The sequence below is a fragment of the Scyliorhinus torazame genome, chromosome 16, assembly GCF_047496885.1.
Source record: "Scyliorhinus torazame isolate Kashiwa2021f chromosome 16, sScyTor2.1, whole genome shotgun sequence".
In the NCBI taxonomy this organism is placed as follows: Eukaryota; Metazoa; Chordata; class Chondrichthyes; order Carcharhiniformes; family Scyliorhinidae; genus Scyliorhinus; species Scyliorhinus torazame.
This window is the reverse complement of record NC_092722.1, coordinates 182,213,493-182,229,749: the sequence shown is the minus strand read 5'-3', so window position 1 is coordinate 182,229,749 and position 16,257 is coordinate 182,213,493. Positions and strand designations below refer to the sequence as shown.

General features: G+C 48.3%; 1 protein-coding gene across 8 annotated transcripts in view; it reads left to right on the top strand.

Annotated features, from left to right (window-relative positions):
• lzts2a (leucine zipper, putative tumor suppressor 2a) overlaps positions 1 to 8,898 on the top strand; it is a 223,018-nt gene extending 214,120 nt beyond the window's left edge. For all 8 annotated transcript variants that reach the window (XM_072479560.1, XM_072479561.1, XM_072479558.1 and 5 more), the window contains one exon: positions 1,791 to 8,898. In XM_072479560.1, coding sequence (XP_072335661.1) covers positions 1,791 to 2,492 — 702 coding nt within the window. In that variant the 3' untranslated portion in view covers positions 2,493 to 8,898. The remainder of the gene's footprint in view (positions 1 to 1,790) is intronic.
• The last annotated feature ends 7,359 nt before the right edge of the window (positions 8,899 to 16,257 follow it).

Genomic DNA, 16,257 nt, shown 5'->3' with positions numbered 1-16,257 from the left:
GTTCTGCCATCTTTAGTTCCAAGTTTAATTAAAGGAGCGATACTATCCTGCAAGGAAAGAGCTTGATGCCTGGTTTTGGGAGAGGGAGCACCTTGTGTGTCTCTCGTATGAAATGAAATGACAATCGCTTATTGTCACAAGTAGGCTTCAAATGAAGTTTGAAAAAGCCCCTCGTCGCCACATTCCGGAGCCTGTTCGGGGAGGCTGGTACAGGAATTGAACCGTGCTGCTGGCCTGCCTTGGCCTGCTTTCAAAGCCAGCGATTTAACCCTGTGTAAATGTATTGGTAACACTGGAATTAAAAGCACAACTCAGCAAATCAGAAGTGCACACTAACGATTAACAAAATATGAATCAAATCACAAAAGAGCATCTTTAATTGTCCTTGGGTTTATAACCAGTTTTATAATGGTGCTAGCATTTTTCGAACCCTGCTTTTAAGTTCCAGAAGGATGCCTCCCTCATGTGCCTGTAAGATATTTTCAAACACCGGGTGGTGGCCACATCACAGAATCCCTCCAGTGCAGAAGGAGGCCATTCGGTGTATCAAGTCTGCACTGGCCCTCCGATCAAACACCCTACTTCGGCCCCTTCTCCGCCTTATCCCTGTAACCCGACCTAACCTCATCATTGGATAGTAACGGGCAATTTAGCATGGCCAATCAACGAAGGGAATTCAGCATGTCCACATTGACTCTTGCCAACATTTAATAAAAATAATCTTTATTGTCACAAGTAGGCTTACATTAACACTGCAATGAAGTTACTGTATAAAGCCCCAGGTGCCCCATAAAAAGCATCCTATTTGGCTACATCACAGCCTGGTATGGCAACTGCTCGGTCCAAGATCGCAAGAAACTTCAGAGAGTCGTGAACACAGCCCAGTCCATCATATAAACCCGCCTCCCATCCATTGACTCTGTCTACACCTCCTGCTGCCTTGGGAAAGTGGGTAGCATAATCAAAGACCCCTCCCACCCGGTTTATTCACTCTTCCAACTTCTTCCCTCGGGCAGGAGATACAGAAGTCTGAGAAAACGCACTAACAGATTCAGAAACAACTTTCTCCCCACTGTTACCAGACTCCTAAAGGACCCTCTTGTAGACTGATGGACTAATCCCTTCACACATCTTTACCCGATGCCTGTGGCTATGTATTTACATTGTGTATTTTATGTTCGGCCCTATTATATGTTTGGCCCTATTATGTATTTTCTTTTCATGTATGAGCAACCTGTTTGAGCTGCACGCAGAATGATACTTTTCACTGTACCTCGGTACACATGGCAATAAACAAATCCAATCCAACCTAACCTGCACATCTTTGGACTGCAGGAGGAAACCGGAGCACCCGGCGAACACAGGAGAATGTGCAAACTCCACACAGACAGTCACACAAGGCCAGAATTGAACCTGGGTCCCTGCCTTCTATCTTCCTAACCTTCCTCTTGCCTCTTCCCCACCCCCACCAGCACTATTCGATTCTCCAACTCTTCATCTGATGATTTCCTCTTGTATCCGACATACACTAATTTGGTCTTTATTTCACAGATCTCAGTCTTTCCTCCCTTCTGCAGTCTACAAGCTTCTGAAACTCGGATAACTATAACTTCATCCTTTCCTTCCCCCGCGTTCGTTCTGCTCCTGGACCAGGCATCTTGGCTCTTCACTTACATTTCTAAATTGAAGAGAAAGAAAGAATAGAACAAATACAGGGCAGTGTCTGTGGAGTTGAAGGATGCATTTGGCTAAACTAATCTGTTTTTCTGTTATTCTATTCAATTCCTTAGGTTTGCCAGAAGTCAGGGGAGATTTCTCTGCTGAAGCAACAGCTGAAGGACTCACAGGCTGAGCTCTCTCTCAAGGGAAATGAAATTGTCTCCTTGAAAGTGCAACTCCGGGAAATTCGGGCTGAACTCCAGGATCATGAGGATGAGATTCATGAGTTCCGGGATTCGGTCCACACAAAGACCTTGGAGCTGGAGGTCTGCGAGAACGAACTCCAACGGAAGAAGAATGAAGCGGAGCTTCTGAGAGAGAAGCTGGGCAAGCTTGAGCAGGAGTCCACGGGCCTACGGGAAGCCTTGGGCAGCACGAGGCATGCCGCTGTCACCTGCCAGGAGCAGGAGGACCCCTTCCTGATGTACGAGAGCGATGAAGCCAAGGTCCAGCGGCAAAATGCAGACAACCAGCAGGCTCTGAGGCAGCAGGTGGAAAAGCTGAGGGCTGAACTCATGTACGAGAGGAAGAGGTGTGAGAATCAGCTGCAGAACTTTGAGGTGGAACGGCGCACTTGGCAAGGGGAGAAAGAGAAAGTGATTAGGTACCAGAAGCAGCTCCAGCACAACTACATCCAAATGTACAGGAGAAACCGAGAGCTGGAGAGAGAGATGAGGCAATTCAGTTTGGAACTGCAATCCAGGGCAATCGATGCCCTTGAAGTCCGAAACAAGGACATTCGATTTGAGGAAATCACTGCGACGGAAATCTAAAGAAAAAAGATTTTACTAAAGGACAAAACACCCATGCCAAATCTTGTGTTGAATAAATATAATGCCGACATAGTGGACAATCATAATTCTTTCACCCGTTGAAGTTTATTCAGATGTTCACAATAAAAGAACACTTAACAGCTTTGAATAACCTGACACATTCTCCCAGTTGGCACATTTGGAAACCTCTACCGTATTGCATTCATGGAGGTATATTGCTGTCTTCCTTTGTTTTTATTAAGTGCTCTCCATTGTCTTGCAGTATGAGCCAAGGGAGGCAAAGAATGAATAAAGCACTCGGTATTCTTGTGTAAAGGCTGTTTATACTATTGACAGTCAGTATTTTTTTCTCCGAGAGTAGCACTGCAGCAACGCACAACACTGGTGGTGAGTGGCTTAATGTGCTGGCACTGTGTTTTAGTTCAGTGCATTTCACGTTTCTAAGAACAGCCAGCGAACACTCCTTCATCACCACCAGACGTGACAGATTTGAGCAATTTGGCTAATGGGTGTAGAAGCCTTTCTCACCGCAAAGGAACAAAAGCAATAACTACAAAGATTAATTGAGTGAGATGACATACTTCATAGAAATTGAAGTATATAAAATAAAACTTGAAAATGGCATACATTAGGGGCTGGTTTAGCACAGGGTTAAAGAGCTGGCTTTTCAAGCAGACCAAGGCAGGCCAGCAGCACGGTTCAATTCGCGTACCAGCCTCCCCGAACAGGCGCCGGAATGTGGCGACTAGGGGCTTTTCACAGTAACTTCGTTTGAAGTCTACTTGTGACAATAAGCAATTTTCATTCATATACCGGGGAGTGTCCAGGTAAAAAGGAAGAGTTATTACTTACAAAGTGGCACGAAATGATGACGGTGATTTTTGTTTGTTGTTGGCCAAATGGAAAGACCTGACTTTTCTGCCATGTGCATTTTAATCAGCCAATCCATTAGCCAAATTATCTGCGCTATCAGTTTGGAATGTTGGTTATTATTTTAATCACTATTCCATTGCATATTGCCTATCCATTTTATTAACACCGAATGTTCCAAATAGACTACAATGGAGGAACAGAGCAGGTATTTGGTATTAGCTAAGTGGGCCCCAGGAACGGTGGAAAGGTCCATTTGCTAAGGGCAGCTGGTCATTAGGCATTTGCAATGTCGTGACGAACAGGTGAACACTTCTTCCCGCAGGCTCTCAGCTGAATGTGGCCGTCCAGGGGCTGGATTCGCTGGAAAATGATTGCAATCCCCTTCCCTCTGCCCTACAACCTCACTGACCCCCCCCCCCCAAACTCCCAAGGATGCCCCAATTGCCCAGCTCCTGCTGGGGCTGCCAGTCCCCTTTATTCTCATTGCCTGACCCTGGGAATTCTAATGGAAAGTTTTGCCTGACCCTGGGAATTCTAATGGAAAGTTTTGCCTGACTCTGGGAATTCTAATGGAAAGTTTGGGAGGGTGTAACTAAATCCGGGTCTGCAGTGGAAAAGCGAAGGAGTGGGCTCACAAATTTTGGGAATGCTGCGTATGTTTTTATTTTACTTTCTATAAATTTAGAGTACCCAATTCATTTTTTCCAATTAAGGGGCAATTTAGCGTGGCCAATCCACCTACCCTGCACATCTTTGGGTTGTGGGGGCGAAACCCACACAAAAACACAGGGAGAATGTGCAAACTCCACACGGGCAGTGGCCCAGAGCTGGGATCGCAACTGGGACCTCGGTGCCGTGAGGCAGCAGCCCTAACCCACTGCGCCACCGTGCCCCCCATCCATGTTTTTATTTTGTCCGTCACATTCACTGTCCCGCCCGTGAGGATTCCTGCGGCTGGCAGCGCTGGAAGATTTAGGCCCATGATCCTGAAACATCAATCCTGCCGCATGCTCTTTGATCTCCCTGGTTGAATTGTTCCTGGGCTCTTGACAGTTTTGTGACTGAAGCTCTTCCTGATTTAAAGGATCCCTACCTGTCCACTCAAACAGACCATGCTTAATCCTTGTATTCAGATCCCTCATCCTTCCCCATCACTGTAACCAAACACTCCCCAGGTCTCTCAACACTCCCCCAATTCTGGTACCTTGAGTGTTCCTGATTTCCTTCGTCTCCGTGTTGGTGGCTGTGCCCTCAGCTGTGGAATTCCAAGCCCCATCTCTCTTCCCCTCTAATGAAATGAAATGAAAATCGCTTATTGTCACAAGTAGACTTCAAATGAAGTTACTGTGAAAAGCCCCTAGTCGCCACATTCCGGCGCCTGTTCGGGGAGGCTGGTACGGGAAATGGTAAAAGGTGCTCAAAGTCTACCTCCTTCACCAAGCTACTGGCCACCTATCCTAATATCTCTTTAAATGGCTCGGTGTCAAAATTTGTCGGGTGAGAACCTGGGAGCGTTTTGCCACATTCTAAATGCTATATAAACGCATGTTGTTGTTGGTGTTCCTTAAAAATAAAAAGCAGCAGGAATAGAAACATGTCTGTACCAGAAGTGATCCCGCAAGGTGCTCCCAATGGCGCCATGACAAAGGAATTAGGCGATGGGGGGAGCTGTGACGAGGGGATGTACTTCTTTTCCAATTGGTTATGGCCCCTATGGCTTTCAGATTTGTAATCTTCTCCACACAATGTCTCGCACTGCTTTCTGGTTCCTCTAACCCTGCAGCCCAGCGTTGGTTTGTCAGCTTTACTTCGTTCGACCAGCTTAAAATAGAGAAGGCACACTGAATTGTTAGCTGATAGATTCCAGGGCCTTGACAAACTATGCAGATCTTGTTAGTACAGGTTTCCATAAACCTGTGACCACCTCCCATCCTCCCAATATTTCATGATTCAGTGACTCCTGTCATTGTCCTTTGACATAATCTGATCCCTCATGGTCTCAGGACTCGCAAATTCCATGGCAAGCCAATAGCATTATTAATTACTGAAATGTGCGCTCAGTGCAACTTGAACTCATCGCTCGTACTTTCTGAACCTTGGATGAACTTCCCTCAAGCAGCTGGGGCCAGTGTTCAGCCAGAATGTTTGGGATCTTTGTTCCAACGTGTCTGGGATGCTACTGGTTCCCACACCCTGTCCCAGCTTGTGAGCAGATAAGGCATGCTGGACGGGGCAAAGTTAGGGATGGAAAACGTCTGTTGCAGCTGCTCCCATCCCTGGCCTACTCCTGAGTGAAGAGTTAGCTGTGGACCCTGACCTGCAGTCTCCCAACGTGGACAACACAAAACGGTTCAATCTTGATTTTGTGCGATAGATGTAAAAGTGAGTCAGCAGTCAACTTCTACACCTTTCCTGATGGGTGTGAACTTAATTGGAAATAAAAGTAAGGAATGATGGAATAATGCTGCAGGGTTATTGCCTGTTTAACACTATTACGATGTGGAGATCTCGCCCAGAATGAATAATGGATTTTTTTTTTGTTGATACTCTGAACTTTGACAATCTTCGAAAGAGGTGGAATATTGATCACGTACTGATGAACCAGGCATAACCTGGAGCTTTGACCCGAGGGATTGATGTCTTCCCTAACCTCATTGATTGATGTTGGACTACCCTTCTCTATATATTGGCAGAGCTCCCGAACCATGTGACCATCCATTGTGAAGCCAGGCTGGGAGTGTTGGCAAAGTTATTTGCACATAGTAAGCATTCTGGCAGCAGGCAAGTGAGCCCTTGTCCATCCTGTCTCCACCAGATGCCTACACATCCCTTTCACGTTTCCATATTATGGGTCCCAGGGCCAATTATAGCAGCCTATCCACTGTCCCAGCACAGACCCAGGATTTTAAACGGGCTGACCATATTGGGAAAAGTGTCTCCTCCCCCGCGCCGCACCCCCCCCCCCCCCCCTCAGTCAGTGTTGGAGGAGTTGTACGTGACAGGAATATGTAAAGTTTAAAACGCCTTCAAAGGGCATTTTCAGTGCCATATCTGGATGCTAATGTGGCGAAGAGTATCTCTCCAGTTTTAGTGGGACCTGTGATTGAAATGAATGGGGCCAAAGTTGGGCCGGGCTATTGTCGGATTAGCACCCAGGTACCACATTGTAAATTATGCCCACGGCCTCTCCCCATTTCAGTGAAAGTTTGTTGCAGTAAAGTGCATTAAAAACATCTTTTGGGTGCCTGCATTATTTTTCTCAAGGCAGGACACCAGCCTTGGGCCAGTATAGTTCCAGACCAGTTACTCCCAAACATGGTAGTAATGCTATTGTGTGTGTGGGGGCGGGGGGGGGGGGGGAGGGGGTGCTGGGTTTGTTTTCAATAATATCCTCTCGTTCGTATTTTAATTGAATGGTGGTTTAATGCTGCATTTGGACAGTGCAGTGCTGCACAGACTCTGCTTAAATCGATGCTACAGATAACAAATCTCAACTCATTAAAAAGGCAGCAGGCACTGCAGAGGATACCTTTGTGTTTGCACTCGCTTTGAAAAGAGCACATTGCCCACTTAATTTAGTTCACCAGCTTCTTTGTTTAGCTCCATTAATGGAGCCTCACGAGGGGGTTCTCAAGCTGGCTTGTTACAATCTCCAGAGTGGAAGCTCTTCATTCAAGATTTCCTCCTAATGAGATGTTGATGTTTGCATCTCACTAAAAATGAGCAAATTCACGGCACCAGATATAGTTTGGGATGCAATTATATTAATGCAGTTGCGGCCTCTGGGTGATTAAACGTGGCAGCTTTGCGGCACAGCAACGCCATCCCCTTGAAGGAGCAACTGAAGGCCAAACAAAACTTAATATCCTGGCATCAGATCATTAAATAAATCGCTCGACACATTCTGCAACAACCTGAGATTTTGAGTAGACAGGCTGCCCACTGGTTCCTGTCCTTACCAAATACTTCATGTGTAATCTTGTTGGTTTGAATCACAAATCAAGCAGATTTTTAAAAAAGGTTCTTAAAAGAACTTCAGTATTTTTTTTACAGTGAGGGAAAAGAATGAACTATAAGTAGTGACCTTGATCAAACAGAAATGTTTGAGAATACTTCATGCCCCAAAATATATGATGTGAGTTTGCAGCTCTGGTGGCAAAGAGTTAACATTTCAGCCTCAATTAGCAGGCCTGCTAGGTTTGTCAATCTTCCAGGATTATCCTGGAGTCTGCATGCAGGAATTAATCTCCTGGACATTGCTGTGAGTAGCTCTGGGAGCAAGATAATAGAGACATTGTTGAAATGTCCTTTTTCATTCAAAATGTTCTCTGGACTTAGCACTGAAATTACGGCGCTGACGACCCAGGTTCGAATCCCGGTCCTGGATCACTGTCCGTGTGGAGTTTGCACATTCTCCATGTGTCTGCGTAGGTTTCACCCCCACAACCCAAAGATGTGCAGGTTAGGTGGATTGGCCACGCTAAATTGCCCCTTAGTTGGAAAAAAGTTAAAATAATTGGGTACTCTAAATTTATATTGGCAACCATGTGATTGAAGAAGGCAGCAAATTGACAAATGACGGGAGGTGAATCTGATTTTTTTTAATGCTTTTTTAAAATTGGGTAAGTTTCCCTCTTCAGGAGTTTTCTCCCCCATCTCGATCTTTTGTCCCCACAGCCTCCTCATCTTTGATGATGTATTTCAAAATGGTCACTCGGCAATGTGTGAGAGTGGCCTGTGGTGATCCGCTGAGCTCCCTCTCTGTAATTAACTACTGGGAGATCTGTGTGTTGTAGCCTGTTGGGGGAAGGGTTCTCGTCAGTGTCTCTGTAGTGCCTGGTGAGGATTAGCTTAGAGAGCGAAAGCTGCCAGAATTCCCTTAGAAAAACAGCTCTGAAAGCTACCTGATTTGAACCAGACAAGAAAGAATTCTAGGGAATGCCATAAGTACCTTGTAGAGATTTTTAGCCATCGTTCCCCAGGTCTATTAAATCTCAACAATAACATTCATAGAGCCACAACTTGGAACTTTTGAAGTGTGCGACATTGGAGGCCAGAACCATAATTCAGAGCATGATACAGATTTCATTAACTCTCCCTCAGTGGCTGCCATTTCTTTCGACAAAAGTGTAAATATATACAGTCATTACACTTCTGAGCGATAAGATTGTAAAGTTTATTGTGTGAATTTTATGTTGGGAGTTTGCTTGATTAATACATATGCACATCGCCTGTACATTATAACATAAGATCTCGGGAGCTATTGTAAATAATGAGGGGGTCGAGGCAACACAGTCAATGTTTTGTGATCACTGTCAAACTATGTATTTAAATGTCAATCTTGTGACTAGATTCATGTGGGGTGACTGACTGTTTTTAATTTACCTTTTAGCAATCTTGCTTTTACTCCTGTTTGATGTAGAACATGGCGTCTGTAGAATCCATCTCCAGATTACTTATTTTTTCACGCTGTATATTTCATGTATAAAACTGATTACAAATCATTGTTTCTAATAAAACAAAATGTCAATGATGTGCAATTGTGTTAACTGGGCTTGCGTCAAATGCCATTTTTAAAAAAAGTGAACCTTTGGACTAATTCCTCTCCCTGTCTTGCCAACTATCTCCAGCCCCACACACGTCACTTTCTGTGCTCTTCCGATATTATCTTCTTGCGCATCCCTGATATCCTTTGCTCCACAATTGGCTGTGTGCCTCCAGCTCTCTAGGCCCGAAGGCCTGGACTTCCTAGTCTAAACGTCTCTGTCCCTCATCCCTCCTTTAAAAGGTGCTCCTTAACATAGGAACAGGAGGAAGCCATTCCACCCATTGAACCTGTTTCGCCATTTAATTAGACCATTGCTGATCATCTATCTCATCGCTATTTTCCCGCGCGATCTCCATATCCCTCGGTGTCATTAGTCTCCAGAAACCTATCCAGAACATACTCCGTGACTGAGCTTTCCCGGCCTTCTGGAGTAGAGAATTACGCAGATTCCTCCTCTTCTCAGTTTTAAATGGTCTGTCTCTTACTCTGAGACCATGTCCCCTGTTTTAGACTAACCTGCTGGTGGAACCATCCCATCTTCATCCACTCTGTCACGCGCTCTGGAAGATTTTTGGAGGTTTCAATGAGGTCATCCTTTGAGAATCCAGAGAATGCAGGCCCAGTCTCCTCAATCTGTCCACATATAACAATCCCTCCATCCCAGGGAATAATCTGGTGAGCCTCCATGCACCCCCTCCATGGCAAATATAACCTTCTGTAGGTAAGGAGACCAAAACTACAGAATACTCAAGGTCTGGCCTCACGTTAAGACCGTGCCTCCCCTCAGCCATCCCAAAATTTCTCCATGTGGGTTGATGCCAAATTTTGGCTCCTGTGAAGCACCTCGGGACATTTTATTCCGTTAAAGGTGCGACATAAATGAAAATTCTAGAATAGAATTACAAAGTGGTAACAGCCCAGAATGAGGCCACTCAGCCCATCAAGCCCCTGCCAGCTCTTTGCAAGAGCAATGTAGCTAATGCCACTCCCTGGCTCTTTCCCCAAAGCCCAGAAATGTTTTCCCTTCAGATGAAAAGGTTCAAAGTGTAATTTTGGGCGTGATTGGTGGGGTGTTTCCCAGGAGATCCCGGCCCGTATTAAACGGCACTTAGTGCCAGAAATGAGCTTCTCGCCATTACTGGATGCCTCGTCATCGGATTCGCCAGACCCAAGGGGAGCAGCTTCTAAACGCTTCCTCACTACTCACTCCCAGTCAACACACAAGCACGGCAGCGCGCAGACCTGCTCCTGGCTTTGGGGACGCCGACCTGGCCAGGCTTCTGGATGCAGTGGGATGTTGGACGCGACATCCTGTTCCCCCGAGGGGGCCGGAGGGCCAGCAGCAGGGCCTCCGTTACTGCCTGGGAGGCAGTGGCAGCGGCTGCCAGTGTGGGCAGCATGACCAGGAGGACCGCCGTCCAATGTCGGATTCAAACCAACGACCTCCACTGAGCTGCAAGGGTAAGTTACCACCTCTCGCCTGGCATCAGTTCTGCCAGCCACTCCTTAAAATTCCAAACCCACCCTCGTCCCCCCCCTCACAAATCGCTGGCTGACACCTCACACCCTCCCCACATCCGGTCTTCATGCTTGTTCCTCCGCACTCCCTGGCACCCACCAGCACAACTCTTTCATGTCCAGTTGCGGTGCCCACACATGGCACCTGCCATATGCCCCCTGATCCATCAAGCTTGCAACTCACAATGCCCTCTCTTTGTCCCCACAGGATACATTGGCCCATAATAGGCGAGAAAGGGCCAAGGTGGGCGGTGAAGTACTAGAGATCAGAATCCTCACCCTCTATGAGGAATGGGCCCTGGAGAGCGTGAGGTTGACTGGGGAGAGAGCAGTCACCGACAGCGAGGGTGGCCTTCGCCGCAGAGGTGAGGATTCACCGCTCCGTCACCCAGCTGACATTTCACACGTGAGTTGTTCATGTCAGACTGAAGGTCCTTCCCTCTCACTGACCACACGTCCATTCTCTCGCAAGATCTCTATTTGATGGGGCCGGGCCATCTGGAGTCGTTTTTACCTCCCCACCCCTCCGGCCACCCAAGAGTCCACCTAGGAGGAGGAGAGCACCAAGGAGACCCCCATCTAGGCGTCACAGCTATCACCCCCAGCTTCCACCAGCGCAGAGACACACACCTCGGTGGGCAATATTAGTGAGCAGGCTTCTGGGGCACAATCTGATGAGCACCACACAGTTGCTGATGCACATCAGGTGGAGGCAGGAACATCCATGGGAGTCAGCAGTCGGAGGTCTGCCGGATCCCAGGACTCAGCTGAGTCCCAGGCAGATGCCGAGCCTCTGGACCAGGTTAACCAGGAGCTGATGAAGGTGCTAGGACACAGCGTGGCATTCAGGAGGGGATGTCAATGACATTCCAGCAAGCCCATAGCCAATTAGAGGAGTCCAAAGGCTATGGGCACACGAGATGATGCCGACAATGTATGACACCGAGGCCAACACCACGAAGGTGGCGCCCCAATGGACAGCATGCAGCATGATGTCCGCGTCTTGAGTGATGGTGTCCAAGGCCTGGCTCAGTCTGTGATAACCATGGCTGAGGGCCTCAGCATCATGTTGCAGTCGATGAGGGACATGTCCCAGATGCAGGTGGACATAGCCAAGGCCCCCCAAGGCGGATCCCAGTCAATTTCTGTTTCTTGCACTTTATGAAAATTGACTGCTGTGTTTAACCTAATATCATAACCCGCAAGAGGACTACAGGGAAACCATTCTCCCCGTGAGATTTGTGGAGGACGGGCTTCCCAGGTAAGGGGCGGAGGCCACCCAGCTGGAGCTCATTAGACCTAAACATAAAAGCCGGCCCTTCCCAAGGGGATCGGATTGTGGCGAGTTACTGCCGTGGGCAAAGTATTGTATATAGTTTAAAATAAATCCTTATTGCACTACCGCTGGCTTCCTCAATTACTAAACCCTAAGTATATTACAAGAGTGAGTCGTCCTTCTGGGGGCAGTCATTGTTGAGGGCTTGAGGCAGGACGGAAGTGGACTTCCAGCCAGATTCCTTGAGGCAGTCTCTCCGTTCTCACAGTGCTTGCCAGCGTAGCATCAGCTGATTTGTCTCCTCAAGGGGGTAGACAGCAGATGGCTGATGAATTTCCTGCACATTATCATCACAAGTATATTAAGCAGTAATGCAGAGTTCACAACTAGAGGAATATCACAGTGTACAATCTACGGAGGAGTTTTGCCATATACTACATTCTGGTTGTGCCTTTAGCTGCTTAGGTCACATGCTCTGGAATTCACTCTTCACTTCTCTCTGCCTCTTTACGATGCTCCTTGGACCTATCTTTTGACTTAGCTTACGATCACCTGATTTAATTGCTCTTTATGTAGTTTGGTGTCAGATATAGCCTGATAAATGTTCCTGTGAAGTGCCTTGGGTAATTTTACGGCATTAAAGGTGCCATATAAATACAAGCTGTTATTTGTATATAGAATTCTGGAAAATAGACACAAAGGATGCCACTTCCTGTATAATGCAGTATCACTCCACACAATTCAATCACAAGAATTTACCATGTTGCCTCTGTCACAACACCTGCCACCCGCAAAAACATATTACTGAAAACAAAATCATTCGCAGATAGTCTGTGCCAGGATACAGTTTGCTGAATAATACAGGCCGTATACAGGCTGTACATCTCCGAGCTAACAGAACACTGAAAAACGCCTCCAGGTCTGGCTTCTTTCATTCATTCTATCATCGTGACCTCAAGAGGTGGCAACTGAAGGTCAAAAGCCCCTGAATAAACAACAGCCGCTTTAATCTGCACAAAGTATAAAATGGGCTTTTAGCTGTTCTGTGTTTCAAAACGAAAACTTTAACTGTATCTCTGGCTCCTGCAGTGCTGCACGTCTGGAGATGACTATTCCCCATACATATTATAGACAACAATGGGTAGTGGGTATGGTTACCAGACACTAATCCAGTTGAGGGTCTTATCATTATCATCTGACTTCACAAATTAATTCTTTCCCAAGAGTCACTTCAACATGTTTGTTTTTCTGCACATGTAGTTCATCGTTTAGTAGGCAGCACAATAGCACAGTGTTGCTTCACAGCTCCAGGGTCCCAGGTTCGATTCCCGGTTTGAGTTTGATGTACCATCAATGACGACAGACGAGAGTTGGAAGAGTAAATTGTGGCTTTAATCAGCTAAAAGATACCTGCTGGCAGCCGGTCCCAGAATGAGGGCAGGGCTGGAGGTTAGCCACCTTTATACTTGAGCCCGAGGGGCGGAGCCAGCCGGGACAAACCCAGACATGTAACGAACAGTAAGTACAATAAGTAAGAACAGTATGTACAATATAATAGTGGTTCACCACATTCACCCCCTGTTAGAAAAATGAGTTCGGCGGGGGTGAAGTGGACGGGTTGAATTAGAGATCGAGTCTGTCGGGGGCTTTGACCTTCCCCTGTGATCGCCTCAGTCCCGGCTGTGGTGAGGACACTGGTGACGGATGAAGTGTTGAGGCCTGTGTATCCAGGAGCGTGTCGTCTTCCGGATAAGTAGCAACGGAGGGAGACGGTGTAGAGTCGGGGGTAGTGGTGATGGTCGCTGGGGAACCTGCGGGTGCCAAGTCCCGAAGGGAGACTGTGTCCTCCCGCCCGTCATGGTGTGCCACAAAGGCATATTGGGGGTTAACATGGAGGAGAAGGACCCGTTCGACCAGGGGATCCGACTTGTGACTCCTCGCATGCTTCCGGAGGAGGACGGGCCCTGGAACTGTCAGCCAGGACGGGAGCGAGACCCATGAGGTGGACTCCCTGGGGAAGACCAGCATTCTCTCGTGAGGTGTCGCATTGGTGGCGGTACACAGAAGCGACCGGATGGAGTGGAGCGCATCGGGAAGGACCTCCTGCCAGCAGGAAACAGGAAGACTTCTAAACCGTAGCGCAAGGAGGACGGCCTTCCAGACCATCGCGTTCTCCCTCTCCACCTGTCCGTTTCCCCAGGGGTTGTAGCTGGTAGTTCTGCTTGAGGCGATGCCCTTGCTAAGCAGGAACTGATGCAGCTCATCACTCATGAAGGAGGAACCCCGATCGCTATGGATGTAAGTGGGGAAACCGAACAAGGTGAAGAGGCCGTGCAGGGCCTTGATGACTGTGGCAGAGGCCATGTCCGGGCACGGGATGGCGAAAGGGAAACGTGAGTACTCATCAATGATGTTGAGAAAGTACACCTTACGGTCAGTGGAGGGGAGGGGCCCTGAGGCGCTCAAAGGGGCGGGAGGCCTTTACCAGGTGCGCTCTGTCTAGCCGATAGACGTGCGGTTTGCACTCCACGCAGACCTGGCAGTCCCTGGTCATGGTCCTGACCTCCTCGGTGGAGTAAGGTAGGATGCTGGCCTTGATAAAATGAAAAAAACGGGTGATCCCCGGGTGACAGAGGTCATTGTGGAGGGCCCAAAGTCGGTCTACTTGTGCGCTGGCACATGTACCGCGGGATAGGGCATCTGGGCGCTCATTGGAGCGGTTGAATAAACTCGGTATGTTCTCACTGGAACGAAGGAGGTTGCGGGGCGACCTGATAGAGGTCTACAAAATTATGAGGGGCATAGACAGAGTGGATAGTCAGAGGCTTGTCCCCGGGGTAGAGGGGTCAATTACTAGGGGGCATAGGTTTAAGGTGAGAGGGGCAAGGTTTAGAGTAGATGTACGAGGCAAGTTTTTTACGCAGAGGGTAGTGGGTGCCTGGAACTCGCTACCAGAGGAGGTGGTGGAAGCAGGGACTACAGTGACATTTAAGGGGCATCTTGACAAATACGTGAATAGGATGGGAATAGAGGGATACGGACCCGGGAAGTGTAGAAGAATGTAGTTTAGTCGGGCAGCATGGTCGGCACGGGCTTGGAGGGCCGAAGGGCCTGTTCCTGTGCTGTACATTTATTTGTTCTTTGTCGATACAAGATATCATAATTATAAGTGGAGAGTTTGATCCTCCACCTTAGGATCTTGTCATTCTTGATCTTGTTTCGCTGCATATTGTTAAACATGAAGGCAACCGACCGTTGGTCAGTGAGGAGAGTGAATCGCCTGCCGGCCAGGTAATGCCTCCAATGCCCCACAGCTTCCACAATGGCTTGGGCTTCCTTTTCGACGGAGTAGTGTTGAATTTCGGAGACCTGGAGGGTACGGAAGAAGAAAGCCACGGGCCTGCCCACCTGGTTGAGGGTAGCGGTCAGAGCAAAGTCAGACGCATCGCTCTCCACCTGGAACGGGATGGACTTGTCTACTGCGTTCATCGTGGCTTTGCCAATATCTGTTATGATGTGGTTGAAGGCCTGGCGGGCCTCAGCCGTCAGGGGAAATATGGTGGATTTAATGATTGGGCGTGCCTTGTCCGCATAATTGGGGACCCACTGGGCATAATAGGAAAAGAACCCCAGGCATCTCTTCAGGGCCTTGGGGCAGTGGGGAAGTGGAAGTTCCAGGAAGGGGCGCATGCGGTCGGGATCGGGCCCTAGGACTCCATTTTCCACAATGTAGCCAAGGATGGCTAGGCGGGTTGTGCGGAAAACTCATTTCTCCTTATTGTATGTCAGATTAAGGAGCTTGGCGGTGTGGAGGAAATGTTGGAGGTTAGCATCATGGTCCTGCTGGTCATGGCCGCAGATGGTGACATTATCCAGATACAGGAAAGTGGCCCGCAACCTGTACTGGTCAACCATTCGGTTCATCTCCCGTTGGAAGACCGAGACCCCATTGGTGACGTCGAAGGGGACCCTGAGGAAGTGGTAGAGGCGGCCATCTGCCTCGACGGCAGTGTATTGGCGGTCCTCCGGGTGGATAGGGAGCTGGTGGTACATGGACTTCAAGTCAATAGTGGAGAAGACTCGGTACTGCGCAATCTGATTGACCATGTCAGATATGCGGGGGAGAGGGTACGCATCGAGCTGCGTGTACCGGTTGATGGCCTGACTGTAGTCGATGACCATCTCGTGCTTCTTCCCAGTTTTGACAACCACCACTTGGGCTCCCCTAGAGGCGCTAGTACTGGCCTCTATGATCCCTTTCCGCAGGAGTCGCTGGACCTCCGAACTGATAAAGGCCTTGTCCCGAGCATTGTATCGTATGCTCCTAGTGGCAATGGCCTTACAGTCCGGGTGAGGTTAGCAAAGAGCGGGGGTGGGGCGCCCTTAAGGGTCAAGAGGCTACAGACGGTGAGAGGGGGCAGGAGTCCACCGAACTCCAAGGTAAGACTTTTGAGGTGGCATTGGAAATCTCGACCTAGTAGTCGGGCAGCGCAGAGTTGGGGGAGGACGTAGAGCTTGACATTTTTGTACTCGATGCCCCGTACTGTAAG